We start from the raw sequence: 22779 nt of genomic DNA on the forward strand, positions 1-22779 counted from the left end.
TCCCGCTTTTCACATCTCCTCCGCGTCTTTCCTTGCACTCTACAACACCGCTGGGAATGTCCCCAGACCTGATCGGGGCATGCACACCGGGGTGTGCGTGTGCGTGTGGTGTGTGTTCCTGCGCGTGTGCCGGGCTCGCGGGGCAGGAAAAAGCGCCTAATCCAGGCTCTGCGTCACTCCCGCAATTGGTTAGAAATGGAGTTGCCTGGTGTTTAATCCCGGGAGGGCACTTCGCCTTCGTTGTTTCCCAGAGTCCCTGATTTTCCTGCCTCGCATGCCAGCGCCCCATAGGGCATCCGTGCCTCAGTTCACCTCTTGCCATCCTCCAAGGACGGGGAGAAGGGGTAAGGCGCGGGAGAGCCAGGTGGCTTGGTCGCCCCCGGCCCCCGCCCCCCATGTTGTGTGCAGTTTCCACCACGTCTGTTTCGGAGGGAGAAGAGGAGGGTGCAGATGAGGCGAGGCGCCTTCGGGAGCGCGGAGAGCGGGCAGGCAGTGCCACCTGCTGAGAGCCACTCAGGCCGAGCAAGCGGCGGGCAGTGCCACCTGCTATAAATAGGCCGCCAAGGACAGGGTGTGCGACTGCACATCCCGCCACGAGGGCCTGCATCACGCGCGGGGCCCCGCGCCCTCGGCTCCCCAGGGAAACGCTGTGCCCAGATCCTGCGCAGGGGTCTGGATGGGGCGGCGGCCCGAGTACTTCCCCCCTATTCCCCCCACAGACACTGGCTGAGGATGGCCCGGGGGCTTGGGGGCGGGGGGTGGCAAGGAGGGGAGGGAGGCCGCGGCGGACCCGCAGTGCAGCAGCTGTTGCTCGCGTGTGACTCGCCCGTCCGGGCCGTGCTGCCCGGGCACAGTCACACGGCGCAGTGGGGAGGAAGAGGACACCGAGTCCCCCTCCCAGCTCCCCGGTGACCGAGTGGGGAGATCCCGGCTCCTGTCTTCCCCTCGCCTCCAGCGCGCTCGCCCAGGCTGGGAGGAGGAAACCAGAGCCGCGCGCAGACACCTCCTCCTCCTCCTCCTCCTCTTCTTCTTCTTCCTCCTCCTCCTCCTCCTCCTCCTCCTCCTCTTCGGCTGCTGCTCCTGGTGCCGCCACCGTCCGCCGGTGCCTGTTGCTGCCGCCGCCGCGGGACCCGCTGTGTCCTCAGCTGGGTGGAGAAGAGGCGGGCGCCGAGCCGAGGGGAGCCCCCTCCCCGTCCCCCCGCGGCGGGAAGAGCGCAGCCAGTCGGGTACGATGGACTCCCCGCCCGCCCAGGCCGTCCCCAGGATGCCCCCAAGCACCTGCGCGTCCCGGCCCGGCCCCGGGCTCTGAGCGAGCCGCGGCACAGGTAAGGCGCTTCCTGGGGCTTCGTCCTGGCCACCCTGCCGGCTCCTCTCGGGGCATCGCGGCCGCCCCCTCCCGCAGCACGACCCTGCCCCGCCTGGCCGCGGAGGGGAAGGCATCTGGCCGCCCACGGACGCGAGGCCAGGGTCTCTCGGGGGAGGAAGTTCATTGCCATCTCGTTGCCCCCCTTACCCCCCCACCCTCGCCGCCCTTGGACGAAAGCGAAACCTTAATGTTGCTAGCGACCCGAGAGCTCCGCCGGCTTCTCCCCCCACCCCCGCCCGCTCACTGGTCCGCGCATCTCTCCCCTCCCCCCTCCCGCCAATTATCCCAGCGTGTTTGCAAGGCGACCAGATTGGAAAGAGTGTGGTCAGAGTGACCCCAAGCCACGCTTTAAAAGTTCAGGGTACTTTGCAGTAGTAACTTTGGCAGCTCCAGCAGTGCGCGCAACATTTCTTTCTATGGGTACATCCTGTACCAGTCATTTTGAAACCCTGCTTCATTGTTTCTAGCCGCTTCCTGATGGCTCTGTGATTATGAGACCCCCGCAAACTTCACCAGGCATTAAGGTTTTGTTTTTGTTTTTTTTTTTTTTTCAGAGAGGTATCATTTCGTTTGAAATCCACCTAGATGTGGCTTTTCCTGTTTTGATTTTACTTAACATAGCTTATTCTCTGGAAGTTGCTTTAAAAAGAAATTGAAAGTGATGGTTGTTCCTTCCACCAAACAGTTTAATTTTCAGGGTGCCCCATATTAATGGATATGTTTTCCCTTCATAGATTTCTCATTGTTTCCTTTATGATGGGATGATTTCATTTATTAATAAAATCAGACTTTGAAAGAGCATTTAAAAATGACCTGGTTTAAATAGGTCACACCCAAGAAACTCAGCTATCTGTACAAGTTCAAACTCCTAAACTTTTTGCACTGGACCTAAGCTGAATGCAGAGGCCCTGGTCCAAAACCCTTGTTTAGGAGGGCAGAAATTTCTTCCCTAGATGTGAGCTGGAATTGGTAGGAGTTGGAGAATGGCCACCTCTGGTTTTTGTTGTGTTTTGGAAGTCAGCTGCATGTGGGAGGGATTGGGGTGGAAGAATGAAAGGAGGGCTGCTCCCAGAGGCTGGGAATCCACCTCGCAGAACGACTTTTTATATTTCTGACTCTTCGTGTTCTGTCACTCCCGTGGGTTAGAAATACCTGGACAGGTGAGTTCGGCACCTTTTTCTAGAGTTGAGATGGCTTCTCTGGGTGGGGAAAGAGGTGTGCGTCATAATCAACTCCTTCCTTGGAGCTGTCTTAAGGAATAAGGACATGGCATGAAAGAGTTTGCATAGAAAAGGTTTAACTGCTTTTGTAAACAGGTGTTTTACAACTATTTGAAATTGGATGCTATCATAGTCTCACAGTCTGCCTGTTTCTTGTTATTTTTTTCTAGCATGTTATAGAAAAATAAGACCCCAACAAGCGCTTTCTCTCCAGATTTATCTATAAGTAACCGTTGACATAACATGTGCTACTGGATCGTAGCCACAGCTGTGAGTTAAAAGGTATCATATAAAGTGTTTAGGCCGGGGCAGTGTCTTACACCTGTAATCCCCATGCTTTGGGAAGCTGAGGCAGGAGGATCGTTTGAGCCCAAGAGTTCAGAAAGATAGTGAGACCCCATCTTTACAAAATTTTTTTCAATGAGCTAGGGGTGGTGGCACCCACCTGTAGTCCCAGCTACTTGGGAGGCTGAGGCAGGAGGATCACTTGAGCCCAGGAGTTCGAGGCTGCAGTGAGCTATGACTGTGCCACCTCACTGGAGCCTGGGTGACAAAGTGAGATCCCATCTCTTAAAAAAAAAAAGAGTTTAGGGGACATTTTCTGAAGTGAACACAAGTAGAGCATTCAAACACTATTGAGTGCAAGGAGACCTGGAAGGGACTAAGTGGTTCAAAGCAGGAAATAAAATCATCAGGTGATAATTAAAATAATTTCTTTCCTGTGGATTTGTCCAGCCATTTGCAAACCAGGAGAACAGGAAAAAAAATCACTAGTGTAGTTATAAATTATTACATTACGTTTTCAAAGGAAAATTTTACAAATGCGTCTCCTTGTCATAGTCTATTGTTATCTACCCCACTGAGAGTGCTGGGGCTTCCCCTTTTCACCACGACAGCATTTCTGGTTGGGTGGCAGTCATGCAGTGTTGACCTGGTGTCCCATAAGGCACAGTTTGTCAAAACACTAGTGGGTATTAGGAGGAAACGTGCAACTCTGAAGCAACAGAGCTTGCCCCTTCTTCCTCATTATCCAGCTGGTGATAATCCCTGTCCCCCACTTCCCTAGAAGACAGCTCTGACCAGGAAGGCTGCAATGACAATGAGATGTACCCCTATGCAGAGCCAGATGTGGGTGGGTGGCTTTTTTGTGGTCCAGATCTTCTAGGATCTTCTAGGATGTACCACTGGCAAGCAGTGGGGAGCCTGAATCAAAGAGCATGGCTGTTACCTCTTCTGTGTTCACAGCAGCATCTTCAGTTGTCTTGGTGCCTGGAGCAGGCACCACAGCTGCCTGCTCTGTTGGCCACCAGCTTTCTAGAGTAGATGGTAGGGAGGAGAGCAAGGGGCTCAAGAGGATTCTGTCTTTGAACATGCTTTTAATTTGATCTGACAGAATGGCAGCTCCCTGAAGTCCTTCCTACTCTCTCCACAGCATTTCTCTGTAGGTCCCCAGTTTCTGCTCTTTTCAGATTCTCAGAGGACTGAAAATGTATCACGGCCCATTTGGGGACTTCCTGTATATGTGTGGGTGCCTCAGGATCATTTGTTTTGCCCTTTTCCGGACTACCGTGCTGCCCTTCTCAAGTTTAATGACCACGTTAGTTTCAATATTTTATATATTTCTCAGCAGTTTTCATCTCCTGGTCATTAAACTTGAGAAGTAAAATCTGCTTATTAAAATGACTGAGTCCATGGCCAGGCATGGTGGCTCATGCCTGTAATCCCAGCACTTTGGGAGTCCAAGGCGGGTGGATCACTTGAGGTCAGGAGTTCGAGACCAGCCTGGCCAGCATGGCAAAACCCTGTCTCTACAAAAATATAGATATACAAAAACTAGCCAGGCATGGTGGCATGTGCCTGTAGTCCCAGCTATTTGGGAGGCTGAGACAGGAGAATCGCTTGAAGCCAGGAGGCGGAGGTTGCAGTGAAACATGATCGTGCCACTGAGTCCATTCAGCAGCAGAGTAGTGTTGGGGTTTGTATCCCTGTAGTGATGACGAAGGATTTAGGTTTTCAGTCAGAACTGTTACCTTACAATTTCCTTCACTGACTTTTCTTCCTTTCCAACACCACATTCCAATAAAAAATATCTTTAGACCAGATTCTTCACGAAAGTCATGAAGGTTTTCATCTTCAAGGTTTTTGACATTTTTTTTTTTTGAAAGGAGTCTTGCTGTGTCACCCAGGCTGGAGTGCAGTGGCGCGTGATCTCAGCTCACTGCAACCTCCGCCTCCTGGGTTCAAGTGATTCTCCTGCCTCAGCCTCCCAAGTAGCTGGGACTACAGGCGTGCTCTACCACGGCCGGCTAATTTTTGTATTTTTAGTAGAGGCGAGGTTTCACCACCTTGGCCAGGCTGGTCTTGAACTACCGACCTTGTGATCCACCCGCCTTGGCCTCCCAAAGTGCTGGGATTACAGGTGTGAGCCATGGCACCCGACCGGTTTTTGACATTTCTAAGCCAAAAGTTCCATTTGATGAGGTCTTAGATGCAGGGGCAATGTGTCCCTTTTCAGATTTCAGATGTTTAGAAAAAGATTTGTCATATTTGGGCCAACTGAAAAACTCTTGATATGTAGGTTTTTATGAAGCTGTGCAGAATGTAGGAAATACATTTTAGAACCAACAAAGAGGCATTTAATTTTGAGTGTGCCTGTCTCCTTTGAGATGAGCAACAGCTATTTTTCTCTTAAAAAGACAATGCATGTATTTATCAGCACATTTTATATAATCGGCAAATCTAAACCTCTGAATTAGGTAAGCACTATAGATTTGTTGCCAGAATTAGTGAATTTATACATGCAAAGTGCTTAGAACAGTGCCTGGTACACAGTGAGCACTCAATATTATTTATTGCTATTATTATGTTTATTTATTTTATACTTTTAGAGTATAATTTTGATGTTAGGTTTGGATTGCTGAGGCCAAGCAAAATTTAGATAGACCAACCCAGCTAATCCACTAGAAAGATATTTGAGGGTTATTCCCATCTAAAGATCTATGGGATCTTTGGATATCATCTATGAGAAACAACAGAAGTTTGTAGATAAGACAGATATAGATTCAAATGCCGCCTTCACAATTTATTAGTGAGGGAACCCTTTGGTAAAATGAGCATGACAAAACCTACTTCTCAGCTTTGTGAATGTACAGAAGATCATGAATGTAAAATGTCCATGAAGTGGTAGGTGGTCAACAGATATTGCTCTAGCAAAGTGGTTAAGAGCAAGCAAACTCTGGAGCCAAAGGGCCTGGGTTCAAATCCCGATTCTGCCACTTCTTATAGTATGGCCTTGGGCGGGTGACCTCACTTTTCTGTGCCACTATTCAATGATAATATTCCTTTATTGTCCAACGTTTTGTAAGTTAAATCAGTTAATAAAGACACTATGATAATGTGTTGGTAACTATTCTTTTTACTTTTAGCAGAATAACTTACAGGAACACTGCAGGTAGGAGGGTTATACATAATCTCTGAGGGCCAGCTAGGACACTCGCCCATTTCCCACCCTTTTTCCTGTGCAATGAAGAGTATAAGAAGTGACAGTGCCATTCTAAAGGACTAGCCTTGAGTTGACTCTAATTTATATGACTCGTGCCTGTAATCCCAGCACTTTGGGAGGCCGAGGCTGGCAGATCACTTGAGGTCAGGAGTTGGAGACCAGCCTGGAAAACATGACGAAATCCGATCTCTACCAAAAATGCAAAAATCAGCCGGGTGTGGTAGCGCACACCTGTAATCCCAGCTACTGGGGAGGCTGAGGCAGGAGAATTGTTTGAACCCAGGGGGCGGAGGATGCAGTGAGCTGAGATCACGCCACTGCACTACAGCCTGGGTGACAGAGTGAGATTCTGTCTCAAATAATAATAATAATTTATATGAGAAAGAAGTCATTCAAAAGCATCATTACTTTACATGTCAAATTAGAGAGGCACACCCCAGTACTAAAGCATCCTTGATGATGAAAACATTTAGAACCACTGGTTTCAGGAGCTCCATGCAATGGTGAAACAGCCTCTACTCCAAGGGTTGTTGCTCCCTGTGGGATTCCTGGGTGAGGAACACACTGTTCCCATTGGGGTGGAATCCTGTGGAGGAAGTGGATGAAGAGTGTAGCCAAGCCAGTGAGCCTACTGCATGGGATTAGAGTACTTCAGGTTGCAGTATAATTCTTTTCAGGTGCATGCTCACTCCATCTGGCCTAAAGAACAGAGAAATTAAACCATTGATTCGCAGAGCAATATGAGTAGCCGCCTGGGGACTTCCTGTCCATTCTGGGATCCCCAACAGCTAATCAATATTGGCCGGTTCCTAATCTGGCCTAGAGCTAGAGGCCACTAGCACCCCTCCATTCATCCTTTCTTCTCTCCCTACCCACTCCCACCAGCATTCTGAGGAGGTGAGGGCTGAAGCTGCAGAGGCTGTTGTACTGTTAGTTACTGTAAAGTCCCCATCCTGCTCTCTGTAGTTTGCTGTGAAGGAGTGGAGGGGGCTAGGAACAAAGGGGGTTCCCAATAAGCAGCTTACTAATACCTACCCTTGCTTCTCTCACTTCCTGATCAATAATTCCCATCCTTTCTTCATGTACCTCCCCCACATTTTTGTTCTTTAAGGGAAGAAGGGAGCAGCTTTCCATCCCCACACAATGTTGGGGACATTTGGTATTATACATTATGAAAATAAGATTCACCAGATTTTAGAGATGGAAGAAAACTTGGGGATGATCTTGTTCCATTCTCTTATAAGAACAAACAAGATTTGGAGAAGCTGAGTAACTTGCTTTTTCAACTTCACACTTGAAAGTGTTTTCATGAGGAAGTTGGGGTTCTCTGCAGCACTTGGATGGGAGTCAGGGACTTGGATTGTCCCAATTCTGTCACTAAATTTGGACAAGCCACTTAACTTTTCCAGAATCTAGTTGCCTCATTTCAAATATTAGGGAAATTTCTAAATGGCTTAAAAGGAGCTTGTTAGCTTTAAAAGTTTATGATTCTAAGTGTATGCTGCCAGAGATATGTAGCATAGCAGGACACATTAACAAGATTATTGAAACTGTTCTAATAAAGGACATCTTTGTGTCTTGGGTAGCTACTATGTTTAAAGACTGTGCTAGGTGGGAGTTGTGCAGAATACACAGGTTTGCTGTAGAGGGATAGGGCGTGTACACAGACAACTCCACTAACAAGAACATTACTAGAAGCTTATTGGAATCACAGTATTTCTTGCTGAGGGTATGAAACATAAGAGTTCTCCTTGGAATAGGAGGTTCTATTTGGGGTTTAAAGAATGGTCAAAGGTTGAGTGCAAATAACGTGGATTGAGATGGCTTTAAAAAATAATCAAATGGTTTGTTAGTATTAAACTGGTGCAGAAATAATTGCAGTTTTTGCCATTCCTTTTAATGGCAAAAATTGCAGTTACTTTTGCACCAAATCCCTAATATTATTTGCATAGTTTATCTCTGTTATGGAAGTTTTTATTGACAAGTAATGTAGATATTCACCTGATCTAAGTTACCCTGAATCTTATATTAGCAGAATCTGAATTGCTTATAAATAATTATGGCCATGTTGGACGTAGAACTTATTATTTGATAGTTTATGAACAGTGCTAAGGTCTAATCTACTTTTTACAGAGAAGCTAAGAACATGCTACAGCTGGTTGAAAAAAACTTCAGGCACTGAAATGTTTTGTCAATGAAATGGCAGGACTCATTTGATGACTGATTATTATCAACTGATTTAAATGACTGAAGTTTTGGTACTGTGTACATCTATACTCTAAGAAGGAAATTGAAAGTAATTCTGCTATGCTTGTTGCCACTATATTAATAACTGCCTCATCTAAAATAATTGATAGAGCTCAGATTTATCCTTTGTAATAATTCTAGTACTTCTTTAAACATGTTTTGGGATTAGCAGCTGTCAACAGTTAGAACATGAAACAGATTCTGTTACAGGAGTAGAAGTCGATCCAGACATTTAATGTCATTTTCACCTGTGAGAGAGAGAGAGAGATCATTATTTATGGGATTATGTGAACTTCAAGTCTGTTTTCATTATTAGGAGAAGCTGTGCTTTAAAGAACAGTCAGGGACTTTACTTTCATGAAATGCCTGAGCTGTAAATAAAGTATTGCTTTATTTTTTATTTCTTGAACATTTGAAACAAAAAATTAGCTATGAGTTATGTTCAAATTATATTACAAAAATGTGCTCTTAGCATTGTGCATATATATTATACAGAAAAACATAGAGTAAAAAAAAATAGACTTCAGTTCCTGTTCAGAAAAGGTTTAAAATTTGAATACTGATTTTGGAAACCCCAAACCTTAAGAATTCAAGAAGCTTACGGTCTTCTTGAGGGACACCTATTCAAACTCTTAAATATGGTGATTGGGTAGAAAGTGCAGAAAAGCCTGCTGATACATGCCCTAAAATACCTTGGAAAAAAGAGGTGGTAGTTGCTTGAGGTAGGACTTAAGTACTAGTTGGAAATAGAAGACAAGGATGGAGACTGTTGGTAGATGACTCTCCATGGGTCCTTCTTGTTTCTACACACCTTGTAAGCAGGGCATTGAGTGCCTGTGTTCCAAACTACCTTTTCCATCATGTTTCTACAGCAAACAGTCATGGAAGATAGAAATAGAGTCTTCCTCTGGAGCAAAGGGCAGACACGCTTGCTTCCTGTACTTCCCACTATAAAATATTCCGGCTCCCTAAACTCAGCTGCCTTTCCTGTAACCCACCATGATACAGATGTCACCTGATCTGTGGGAATTGGGGGTCAGGGAACCAACAGAAATGCTGACTGTCTGGCTACTGTGACTGCCCTGAGTAATAAATTGTCCTTCGTCTCCAACCCAGTAGTCTCATGTTTTCTACCAGCAGGCTAACTTGTGGCAGGCTAACGTGTTAGTTTGCAAGTAAGGTAAAATCTCAGACCCTTTGCAGTTTGTGGCAGGGATTATATTCTGAGGAGAGAGGAACAGTATGCACCATGGCTCAGAGGCATGAGAAACGGGGAACCATAACTAGTTCTCTATCTTCAGAGCCAAAAGGTGCACCAAGGAGGGCATTTTAGGGGAGAATATAAAGTAGGAGATATAGACACAGCCAGATTCCTGAGAGACCTTATATGCCAGGTAGAAGACTTCAGATTGTATGGGGGGAATTATTAGAGAATTTTTAGCAGGGGTGTGACATGATAAATTTTGTGTTGATTAAGTTACTCCAGGAAATATGCGATGGGTGGATTGAAGGATGGGGCACCTTTTCTCTAGGACAAAAAAGAAAGAGTGGTTGGTGAAGTCAGTTAGAGGTAGTAACAGGATGAAGAAAGAATCTGAATGACCCCTTGGCCATTCAGTGAGTAGTGATGCTATTCACCTAGATACAGCACATAGGAGGGAAAAGAAATTCTGGGAAGGAGGGAGATGAGACTGAGTTAGCTTTAAAATAACTAAATTCAGGCCTAGGAGCCTATAGGCTATCCAGATAGAAATATTTAACGGCCTATATGGATCTGGAACTCAGGAAGGAGGCTTCCGTGGGAGCAGAACACTTGGGCACCATTAGGGTGTATGTGGTAGACGCATTCTTGTGCAGCAGTCAAGGGGATGGGATTTAGAGTCAAGTGCAAATTGCCCCCCATCTCCTGTGATAAGTGACTGAAGCTCTCCGGGCTTCAGTTTCCTAGTTCATCATAGTGGGCTCTAGCGGATAAATGTTACAAAGGTTAAATGAGACAACATAGGCAAAGTGCGTGGTACTCAATAGAAGTCAGCTGCTGTCATCAGCAGCAGGATCATCAGAATGTGGTGCTTGACACCAAAAGATTAGGTGAGATTGCCCAAAACAGCAGGTGAAATGAGGGGAGAGGATGAAGTCAAACACAGGAAGAAAAGCCTTTGAAGTATGTGGAAAGAAACAACCAGAAAGGTAAGATAAGAACCAGAAGAGTTTCAAGAAGGAAGGTGTGGCCGGGCGCGGTGGCTCAAGCCTGTAATCCCAGCACTTTGGGAGGCCGAGGCGGGCGGAACACGAGGTCAGGAGATGGAGACCATCCTGGCTAACACGGTGAAACCCCGTCTCTGCTAAAGATACAAAAAAATTAGCTGGGCGCGGTGGCAGGCGCCTGTAGTCCCAGCTACTCCGGAGGCTGACGCAGGAGAATGGCGTGAACCCGGGAGGCGGAGCTTGCAGTGAGCCAAGATCGCGCCACTGCACTCCAGCCTGGGCGAGAGAGCGAGACGCCGTCTCAAAAAATAAATAAATAAATAAATAAATAAAATAAGGAAGGTGTGGCCAAGATTGAGAAATTCGTCAGAGCAAACAAGGCAGTCAGGAGCTAAATAGCCTCCTTTAAATTTTACAACCTTGAGGACCTCGGCAACTTTAACAGAATTTCAGTGGATCCCTAGGGCAAACCAGGCCTTACAAACCAGGGATGGATGGTCAATAGGAAGTGGAGACAGTAAGTGTAGACCTTACCTTGGAGGGAAGGAAGAGAAAGAGCCATGGCCAAGGGAAGTTTGAAATCAAAGGAAATATCTTTTTTTTTTTTTTTCGATTGGAGAGACCTTAGTTATTCTTTTAAAATACTTATTGAGTCCCTACTTTGAGTCAGGCACTATGGCAGACACGAGGGAGATAGCAGTGAATCAGACAGATGCAACGCCTGCCTTCATGGAGTTTCACCTTAGCATTTGTCCATATGCTAGGGGAGTGGAGCAGGGGCAGGGGGCTGGATACAGGAGAGACTGAAGATCCAGGGAGCACGTGAGTAAATAATAGGGCTTGAGATCCCACAGACAACTCAGCTTTGAACAAAAGGGTTTTGTCATCCAATAGGACAAGAAGGCGTTAGGATACATCAAACGTGGTTGTTGAAAACAGAAAAGGGCTGGGCACTGTGGCTCATGCCTATAATCCCAGCACTTTGGGAGGCCAAGGTGGGGGGATCACTTGAGGCCAGGAGTTCGAGACCAGCCTGGCCAACATGGTGAAACCCCGTCTCTACTAAAAATACAAAAATTAGCCAGGTGTGGTGGTGCATGCCTGTAATGCCAGCTACTTGGAAGGCTGAGGCGGGAGAATTGCTTGAACCCAGGGGGTGGAGGTCGCAGTGAGCCACGATCATGCCACTGCACTCCAGCCTGGGCAACAGAGCGAGACTCTGTCTCAAGAAAAAAAGGAAGAAAGAACATAGAGAGGGAAATGTAGTTGAGGGAGTTTGGATTTGGGTTTGGTAGAAGCGTGTTGTTGTTGTTGTTGTTGTTGTTGTTGTTGTTGTTGTTTTCAGAAAGAGTCTCACTCTGTTTTCTAGACTGGAGTGCAGTGGCACAATCTTGGCTCGCTGCAGCCTCTGCCTCCTGGGTTCAAGCAATTCTCCTGCCTCAGCCTCCTGAGTAGCTGGGATTACAGGCACCTACCACCACACCAGGCTAATTTTTGTATTTTTAGTAGAGACGGGATTTCACCATGTTGGCCAGGCTGGTCTCAAACTCCTGACCTCAGGTGATCCACCTATCTTGGCCTCTCAAAGTGCTGGGATTACAGGTGTGAGCCACTGCACCTGGCCTAACATTGATATCTGTTGATGAGAAGAAGCCAGGTGTTGGAGTGATAGCTTATAGCACATGAACTGAATAAAACAGTGTTTAAGACAATGTTTGCAACATAATAGGCACTGAATACATGTTAATGGAAGGTGGATTTGTGATTCAGAATCTCTAGACTACCTGGGCGAGTCTTTTAAAATGTAAGTAATATCTTAAGTGATATTACTTGTCCCAGATCAGTTGTTTAAAACTGATCTGGTTCAGTAGACTATAGTGATGGATAGCAGCTATTTCTTCCCATAAGAGTTATTTCTTGGGGGAGTCACTTACACTGAATTTGACTATCTTTTAAAAATTTATTGAAATATATGTTAAATAATACGAGGTTTAATGCTCTCAGAGTAGCACTGTATCGTCTTCTATCATGGGGACCTTTGTTGGCTTTAGGAGGTTTATGTTTCATAGCGGTTTCCCAGTGGGCTCTTTGTTACCTGTAATGAGTGTGACAGTTATACCATAACCAGGTTTTATATGGAATACAATTTTGAGAAAGTTCTTTCTAGGCAGAGAAGCTTATTTGAACCTCTTATTACATTTGGGTTTCAGGCTTTTGAGTTCTTCTGAAATAATAGCCCTTTGAAGGTAGCTGTTGCTATGACTTCATTAAATTCTGATGCCTCTGGTTTTCTCCCCCAGGTTTCTGCATATGAAGTGTGTAAAATAGATTGCTTGATCCAAAACAGAAAAACAGTGGTAACTGTTTTGCGGAGTTCCGAGACCCTTCCCAAGATGGAACCAATAACATTCACAGCAAGGAAACATCTGCTTCCTAACGAGGTCTCGGTGGATTTTGGCCTGCAGCTGGTGGGCTCCCTGCCTGTGCATTCCCTGACCACCATGCCCATGCTGCCCTGGGTTGTGGCTGAGGTGCGAAGACTCAGCAGGCAGTCCACCAGAAAGGAACCTGTAACCAAGCAAGTCCGGCTTTGCGTTTCACCCTCTGGACTGAGATGTGAACCTGAGCCAGGGAGAAGTCAACAGTGGGATCCCCTGATCTATTCCAGCATCTTTGAGTGCAAGCCTCAGCGTGTTCACAAACTGATTCACAACAGTCATGACCCAAGTTACTTTGCTTGTCTGATTAAGGAAGACGCCATCCACCGGCAGAGTATCTGCTATGTGTTCAAAGCCGACGATCAAACAAAAGTAAGTGAGATGGAGATCCAAAAGACTAAGGTGTGGCTGGCTGGTTTTTATGGTATGGGGGTCAGGAAATTTATTTTAAGTATACTGAAATGAATAAGGAATTAATGCTGCGGTTATAAATTGATTACTTAGCTGAATTTTTGGTTTATGGTGATAGTTTATAGTTTTGAAGCACATTTGAAAACAGATACGAGAAATTATCAGTTTTTGAGTTCAAAAATTCAAGAGAAATCAGTCTAAAACTACTAATTAAGAGCAGAAGTGTTAAGATGTACATTATTTCAGATGAGTGTTCTAAAGCCATGCCTCTCAAACTGAAAAGTGCTTGTGAGTCACCTGGGGATCTTGTTAAAATGTGAATCTTGATTCAGTAGGTCTGGGGTGGACCCCAAGACTGCATGTAACAAGCTGCCAAGAGATGCTGATGCTGCCCTTTTGCAGGTTGCACTTTGAGTGGCAAAGTTCTAAATCTCCACATTTGTAATCCTATTAAGAAAAATATAGTCATTCGTAAACTGTGTAAAAATGCTACTGGCCAGTTTCCCAAGGCATAATGTTCACTTAGGCAAAGGTCATTGATAAGAACGCTGGATATGCATCTAAGTTTTGATGCGATCAGGGGTTCTTTGTGTTTTTTCCTTTCGCAAACCTCAGGTCAGATCTGATTAGCTTGTTATTGTCACATGATATGGCTGAAAAAAAATATGAGACATGGTAAAAGCTCTGCTCTTTCCTCGTTCATTTGTGCTTGCTTTGTTATTAGCATTCGTTGTAGTTCTGGGCAGGACTCATTTGAAGATGCTTGCCCATTTTATGAGGATTAGCTTAGATAAAATTGAAAATATAATGCAAATAGCAACTTTCTCAGTTGGGCTCAGGGCTCCACAGCTAACCCCATGGACTGTGGAGTCTTGCTGTTGTTGTTTTGGGTGCCAAGCAAGCCAAGTCACATGTGACTCAAGCTGTCTGCTACATGTACAGGGCGAGGATGCGAGTGTCAATCCACATGTTAACTGTCAGTGAAGCCTTGAAAGCTTCTCATATTTTCAAGGTTAAAATCTGAATAGAAATGCTAAAGTTTTCTCTCTGCACTCCATTAGGTTATTTTATATACTCTCTAGGGTGTAAGAACCTTATTTAGAAATTAATGTTCTTGGTATCAAGTAGATGCCCTTTTGCTTGTTCATTTGTTGGTTCTTCTAGTCATTCAGAATTGCTGTTGCAGGTACTGTTGCAGATGATATTAGCAGAGGCTTTTAGGAAGGCAGGAGCATCAGTGGGGAATAGGACCAGGTGATCTATGTATAGGACATAATGGAAGGACTGAGAAGGGAGCCTAACACACACCCAAAGGGTAGAGAAGGCTTTGTGAAGTAAAGGCTAATATGGAGCTCAAAACCACCATTTCACTCACAGAATCAAACTCTCATATTGTAAATCATTTCATGTTATTGTCCATGCATCTCAAGTGGGCACGGCAGCATCAGGCTTGGAGATTCAGAGGGACTAACTTCCTGTGCTCTAATCCTACTTCTGCACCCATAAACTGGGTGGCCTCAGGCAATTGAGTCTGTTTTCTTATCTGTTAAATGGGGATAATTACAGTATTTATCCAATAGAGTTGCTGGAAAGACTAAATGAGGTAGCACTGGACCTGAAACTTAGTAAGCATTTATAGCCATAAAAACATTTTCATTCAGGAAAATTTTACTAGAGGCAGATTATATGCTAATTTCATTTCACGTCTTAGGTGAAAAGAAACATGATACCTAGATGAGTGCCTTCAGCTTTCAAAGATGAGATTCTGGTCATCTTTGAGGAACATTTTAAAAACTACATGTATAACTTAATGGCTCCTATTATTTGGACAAATTCCAGAATGAAAATGAGAGGACTGAACAGCCTGTACCTCAGTCCAGCTCTATATAGTATTTGGACTGAATTTCCTTGGGGAGAGTTTGTGCGTAGAATCGTTGTTCAGCATTTTACACATTTGACTCTTTCCCAAAATCTTTTACGGCCATCTGAGAACAGGCTTCTGGCCAGTCATTCGGATGCCTGACAAGAGAAAGAGATTTATAACCAAATTCTGTAATTGGGACTTCCAGTCTTTCCCCAAGTAGAGAATTGGACTTACTCTATATGCTAAAAACCCATGGTTGAAATATGAATTAGTTCTTAAGTGATTTTTGGCTTGCATACCATTTTTGCAAACACAAATTGTCATTACTCTGCTCATTTAATAAAAGAATAATTTGTAGCGTAGGTATATACCTCAATCAGTGATTTTGTTGTTGGAAACAGAACAGTAAATCACACTGGCCATGATGCTAACAGCGTGATAGATTTTCTGTTCTTGGGACACCAATGTCACTGTATCTCATAGCGAAGGATTATCTGCTGTAGGAGCATTCTCTTGACTACTTATAACATTTGCTGGGTGAAATAATTCTCCAGGTTAAGGCCTCTTCTAAACAGATGAGGTCAGCACTAACTGCATTTGTCAGAGAAGACATATGCATTTACTGCCAGCATCATAAACACAAAACTACAGTTTGCGAGGAAACCCTTTGACCAGCATCTAATTAATTCACTGAGTAATGTCTTGGGAGAAGAGGCATGTAAAGGAACAATTTTATAAGCATGCCATGAGATTGTTTTCTATTGTATGTTCCATAGAATATGAGGAAACTTCAAAACATTTTGTGGAAAAATGGAATTAAAAAGTAAAAAACACATATATACATAAGCTTTATTTCTCAAGATAAACTTTATCAAGTTCAAGACACTTTTGTAAGCAATGTTAACAGCCATTGAGTCGGTCTCTAAAGAACTGAGGGTCCTGGGAATTTAACCATGTTTATACAGTCTTTTATACATTATTAACTGGAGAAAAATTGGCGCTCTTTAAAGTTTTTTTGAAATTGAGAAGCAAAAGGACGTCAGAAGGAGCCAAATTAGGCCTGTAAGGTGGATGCCTAATGATTTCCCATGGAAACTCTTGCATTGCTCCTGTTTGATGAGAGGAATGAGCAGGAACATTGTCATGGTGGAGAAGGACTCTGGTGAAGCTTTCCCAGGCGATTTTCTGCTAAAGCTTTGGCTAACTTTCTCAAAACACTCTCATAATAAACAGATGTTATCATTCTTTGGCCCTCCAGAAAGTCAACAAACAAAATGCCTTGGGCATCCCAAAAAACTATTGCAACCATTTGCCCTTGACCAGTCCACTTTCGCTTTGACTGGACCACTTCTGCTCTCAGTAGCCATTGCTTAAATTTGGCTTGATCTTTAGGATTGTGCTAGTAAAACTATGTTTCATCACCTGTTACAATTCTTTGAAGAAATGCTTCAGGATCTTGATCCCACCCGTTTAAAATTTCCATTGGAAACTCTGCTCTTGTCTGCAGCTGATCTGGGAGCAATGGTTTTGGCACCCATCTAGTAAAACGTTTGCTCAGTGTTAATTTTTCATCCAGGATTGTGTAAGCTGAACCAGCAGAGATGTCTATGATATTGTCTAGTTGGTCCTCTTCAATGAGGGCATGAACAAGATGAATATTTTCCTCAAACAATTATCTGGATGGTCTGCTGCTGCAGGCTTCCTCTTCAATATTGTCTCATCCCTTCTTTTTTTTTTTTTCCCCCCCCCTTGAGACACAGTCTTGTCCTGTTGCCCAGGCTGGAGTGCAGTGGCCCGATTTCGGCTCACCGCAACCTCTGCCTCCCGGGCTCAAGCGATTCTCCTGCCTCAGCCCACCAAGTAGCTGGGATTACAGGTACACATGATCATGCCTGGCTAATTTTTGTATTTTTAGTAGAGACGGGGTTTCACCATGTTGGCCAGGCTGGTCTCGAACTCCTGACCTCAAGTAATCCACCTGCCTTGGCCTCCCAAAGTGCTGGGATTATAAACATGAGCCACCACACCTGGCCTCATCCTTTCTTAAAATGAGTTATACATTTGTAAACTGCTGATTTCTTTGGACATTGTGCCTATAAACTTTTTGTGAAGCATCAGTGATTTCACTGTTCTTCCACCCAAACTTCACCATAAGTTTGATGTTTCTTCTTGCTTCGATTTTAGCAGGATTCATGTTTCTCTGATAGGGGGTCTTTTCAAACTGATGTCTTATCCTTCTTAGAGCCTCATCCCAGATCCTGTTCAGACATGCTACAAGTTAATACAAGTTTATTTGGTGCCAAAAAATGGAAATCCATGCATAGTTTTTAAATAATATGCATTTTTCATGAACTTTTTGAAGACCCTTTGTATACTTAAACTGCTCCACATGGAAAAGCTTCCATGATCAAATGCAGTAAGGCAGCATCTCAAACATTTTGTTCTAAGGATTTCTTTTCACTCCTCAAAGTTGTTAAGGATCCCAAAGACCATCGGTTTATTTGGGTTATATCTACTAATATGTACTCTATTAGAAATTAAAACTCAGATATTGTAAAGATATTAATTTGTTAAAAAACAAAAGTAATAAACATCTACATGTTAACATGTTTTTGTGAATAACTATGTCTTCCAAAAAATATTTAGTAATAAGAGTTTTACATTTTTTCAAATCTCCTTAATGTCTGAATTAATAGAAGATAACTGGATTCTCATAGCTGATTCTCTATTCATTCTGTTGTGATGGATTATTTAATTGAATATATGAAGAAAATTTGGCCTCACACTGCTACATAGTGGGAAAATGGAGCACTATATCCATAGCCTTTTTAGAAAATTGTGGATCTTTTTATTTAATGCTACAACTCGACAAGTGGTAGTTTTTAGAAGGTTAGCTGTAATATGAAATCTGAAACTATATCAAAGTATTTTTTGCACTTTATTATATTAAAATCCATTGATCTATCTAGCAGTTTTTTTTTCTTTGAGACGGAGTTTCATCTGTTGCCCAGGCTGGTGTGCAATGGTGAAATCTTGACTCACTGTAACCTCCGCCTCTCGGGTTCAAGCGATTCTCCTGCCTCAGCCTCCCAAGTAGCTGGGATTACAGGCATGCGCCATCACCCTGGCTAATTTTGTATTTTTTGGAGACACGGGGTTTCACCATGTTGGTCAGGCTGGTCTCAAACTCCTGACCTCAGGTAATCCACCTGTCTCAGCCTCCCAAAGTGCTGGGGTTATAGGCATGAGCCACTGCACCCGGCCTGTCTAGCACTTTAATAAATCTTTTAAGCAGCTATGATTCTGTACCATCATGCATCAACAATTTGGAAAATATTGGTTCACTGAGTTATGCATACCACACTCTGAGAACTGCTCTCCTAGGGAAACACTGTATTTTCTATTTTCCTCTTGAGCTGTATGTTAGTGCATTAAAAGTTCTGAAAATTCCTGTAGCAAGACAAGTTGTTTAACCTTGTTTAGACTAATTTTCCCCAAATGTATGAGACCATATTTAGTAATAAGAGTTTTGCATTTTTTTCAAATCTCCTTAATGTCTGCATTAATAGAAGATAACTGGATTCTCATAGCTGATTCTCTGTTCATTCTGTTGTGATGGATCATTTTAATTGAGTATATGAAGACCATAGGTTACATTTTCTCCTAACACCCATGAACGTCCCTCAGAATGTGTGAACACAGTGGCATAAGGTCCTGGGTTAAAATGTAGTGTTGCCTTTGAGTCCATGGTAAGTAAACATGGTAAGTAAATGGATGTATCCACTCTGGAAACTGATGGTTGCATGAGTGACCCTGACTAGATCTTTACCTCATCACTTCCCAAAGAAATCAAGAGTCTGCCCAGACTCAGACCTAGAAACATTCTCAAGTCTAAGAAAATCATCTCGGGGTTCTTCTCTCCAGTTCTTCAGCCTTGTCTCTTCTACAAAATCTCTACTCAGAAGAAAATCCAATCTGCCCCTCATACTGATTGTCATTTTAGATCATTCATAAAAGTAATTGCATTTTCATTCTTTTCTTTATCCACGGAGGAAAAAGCTCTGCTTCCTTTAAAGGGACTTTCCAGCACTGAGGAGCAGGTAGCAGAAGTGTTAGGCTGGGGCTTCTGACATTACATGGTGCTGTTTTACATCAGTCAAAGGAAAGAGGGGATTTTGAGTGGGAAATGGCGGGGGTTCTTGAGATGGTAATAGGTGGAGAAGTGCAGGCTGGTGTGTGGTCGAGGGCAGTGGGCAGAGTGTGTGCCGGGCCCAGGGTAAGTCAGAGACAGTGTACATGGAAGTATTTTTGGTGTAAGCGCCTTTTTTGGGGGGTCTCTCTCTGTCGCCCAGGCTGGAATGCAGTCGTGCAATCTTGGCTCACTGCAACCTCTGCCTACCGGGTTCAAGAGATTCTCCTGCTTCAGACTCCTGAGTAGCTGGGATTACAGGCGGCCGCCACCACTCCCAGCTAATTTTTGTATTTTTAGTGGAGATGGGTTTTCACTATGTTGGCCAGGCTTGTCTCGAACTCCTGACCTCAAGTGATCCACCCGCTTCCACCTCCCAAAATGTTGGGATTACAGACATGAGACACTTGTGCCTGGCCACGCCAAATGTTTTTTAACTGGCATTTCTTATCGCACTCGAAATATGTCATGGCTCTTCAAGCACTGTTCCCGACTCTAATAAGATTGTGATCCTCTGGATTTGGTGTCCACTCTGAACAGGGCGTGGGTGTTTAACAACTGTGACGGGACAGATGTCATTAATGTGAAAATGCTCGCAGCCTTCCCCTTTTCCACCCTGCTAAAAGAATCTGGTAATTGCTAGCCTGGTTCCTCCCTCTCCCAAAAAGGAAGTCTTATTTCTTGCTGGGAGAAAGGCTAAGTTTGAGGGGGAACAGTGCGATACAGGAGCATGGGGCCTGGGTGGAGAGGGGGAGAGTGAAACAGAGCAGCTGCGTGGGAAACAGACATGTAGAAATTGACTTTATTAAACGTCGCTGGAGAAGATGTATTTGGATTCCTTTTAATGTCCTTTGACAAAACGGGTTTTCTTTTCTATGATTCTTGGCAATGAAGCTGCATTTCTTGAAGGTGACACGTATCTGAGACTGAATCGTGTGGGCTCCCTTACCACTACTTTTAAGACTACTTGACTCTTTGTAGATTTGATTTTAAACCAATAAATGTTTCCTTTTGAAATTTCCTGTAAGGAGCCAGTGTATTCTTGCATGAGGCCCTGTAAGCACATCGCCTTTCCCAGTAACGGCATGGGACCTAGTGCCTCCTCACCCAGCCTCTCTGGGCTGCATATTACCTCGCATATTAAACAAGAAGGCAGTCTGAAGCTGTTTTCTTGTGATTAGCGGGAGTCCATCCCCCGTATCAAAAGCCATTGTTGCCTTGGCTGAGTTTTATTACTGAAATGTAAAAAATTTTTGAAACTTTATTTTTGAGTGTCGCTTTGTATCAGTTTGTATTTTACCCATTACTAATTTGTTTTAATAATTCACCATCTGCTTGGAATTTTAAGTTAGCCACTTAATATATGCACCATTACTTCAGGATTTTCAATAGAGCCTGGCTTCAATTGCATCTCTTGCTTGGCTGTTATATTTGCCGGCTCATTACTTTCTTTCTTCGCTAGAGTGAAGATCGAAGATTACAACACAGAGCTAGAGCATTTTGTTTCTGAGGGTGATTATTTTGAAGAACATAGTATTATTTTTCAAATATTCTCACCTCTTCCCCCTTCTACATTTGGTCATAATTTCTAAATTTCAAACATTTGTCTCTTTTGCTACACAGGTAATGATTCTGAGGGGGTCTTGTTAGGTATGTTTTGGAGGACTTCTTACCTATATTAAATTTCCACTGGGCACCTTTAATCCCAGCCTGATTTATTATGTAAATTTTCATTTGGGGTCCCATGCAGCAGCTATGACTCAGTGCAGTGTATCCATGTCAGCTAATCAGCACTTGACCGTCTGTCACACTAGACAGAAGTTGGTTGCTGGGTGCAAGGGCTGGCAGGAATTTTTTCATCTATAAAAAGAATGTCCGGGACTGCATGAACTCCGAAGTATTTGTTGGAAGGTTTGGGTTCTTAACACCGGATTGATTACCTAATTTATTTTTGACTTTGAAAAATGAGTCTGTGGGCTCCAGAAGCATCCACCTTGTGATAGATGCTTAATTTTTTAAAGTATTTTTATTGTTTTACACATATGACTTTATATAGCTTCGCATTTTTTACCAAAGGCTTTGAGTTTGATAATTATTTTTTAAAATAAATCCATCCCTAAGAATAGACTTTACAAGTGTCTTGCACCTAAAGTTGACTTGCATCTTAGGGAGATTTATTTATAGCTTAGACCTTTACTATCCCATACAGTAATCAGTAGTCATTTGCAACTACTGAGCACTTGAAATGTGACCAATCTGAAATGAGATATGCTGTAAGTATAAAAAACACAGTGGATTTTAAAGACTTCATTTGAAAAAATATGTAAAAATCTCAATAGTTTTTTTATAATGATTACATGTTGAAATAATATTTTGGGTATATTGGGTTAAATAAATTACATGACTAAAATTAATTTTACTTATTTCATTTTTACCTCTTAAAAATATGCTTACTAACAGAAAGATAAACTTTGCATGTTCTCACTTATTTATGGGAGCTAAAAATTAAAACAATTGAACTCATGGAGATAGGGAGTAGAATGATGGTTACCAGAGACTGGGAAGGGTAGTCGGGGCTGGGGAGTGAGGAGAGATGGTTAATGGTACAAAAAAAAATAGTTAGAAGAATAAATAAGATTTAGTATTTGATACAACGGAGTGACTATAGTCAATAATAATTAATTGTACATTTTAAAACAAAAGAGTGTGATTGGATTGTTTGTAACACAAAAGATAGATGCTTGAGGTGATGGATACCCCATTTATCCTGATGTTGTTGTTACACGTGTATGCCTGTATCAAAATATCTCATGTACCACACAAATATATACACCTACTATGCACCCACAGCATTTAAAAATAAAAAATATTTTAAATATAATTTTTAAAAATAAAATGTGCCTACTAGATAATTTTAAACTACGTATGTAGCTTGCATTCTGTCTCTTCCCGTTAGCCATGGACTAGACTAGCTTCCTAAAAAGTATTTCCAGAAGTAATAGGAATATTCATCACAGAGTGACCATAGGTTCTTCCCTCCTCCTTTTTTTTTTTTTTTTTTTTTTTTGGCTGCCTTTCATTTGTTAATGATAGAATTTTGCTCAGAGTTCTTCCATAAAGGTCACTTAAGTCTAGAAATATATTGCAATGGATCAGAGCCATGTGGGCCACCATTTTAGGATATACTGAAGTAGCTAAATCTCTCGTTTCTCGCTTTTCTCTCTTCTGAATACCTTTCCTCCCTTTGGAGGCTCAGGCATCCACCCTACTCATTGTGGTCTGTCAGCTTCAACCCACAACCACAGAAGGTGCCGTGCAGGGCTGGCCTGGCACT

At 43.3% G+C, this 22779-nt stretch overlaps 1 protein-coding gene across 10 annotated transcripts in view; it reads left to right on the forward strand.

The window, feature by feature from the left end:
- Positions 1-628: 628 nt before the first annotated feature.
- The window catches only part of TBC1D1 (TBC1 domain family member 1), a 250388-nt gene continuing 228237 nt past the window's right edge, over positions 629-22779 (forward strand). For 3 of the 10 annotated variants that reach the window (XM_055385747.2, XM_063705229.1, XM_055385749.2), the window contains exons 1-2: positions 10787-11060; positions 12844-13353. In XM_055385747.2, the coding sequence (XP_055241722.1) occupies positions 12937-13353 (417 nt within the window). In that variant the 5' untranslated portion in view covers positions 10787-11060; positions 12844-12936. Of the gene's footprint in view, positions 1326-10786; positions 11366-12843; positions 13354-22779 lie in introns of those variants that run through there. The other 7 variants (XM_055385752.2, XM_019025598.4, XM_055385755.2 and 4 more) reach the window with 7 other exon arrangements.

This window comes from Gorilla gorilla, chromosome 3 (assembly GCF_029281585.2).
Source record: "Gorilla gorilla gorilla isolate KB3781 chromosome 3, NHGRI_mGorGor1-v2.1_pri, whole genome shotgun sequence".
In the NCBI taxonomy this organism is placed as follows: Eukaryota; Metazoa; Chordata; class Mammalia; order Primates; family Hominidae; genus Gorilla; species Gorilla gorilla.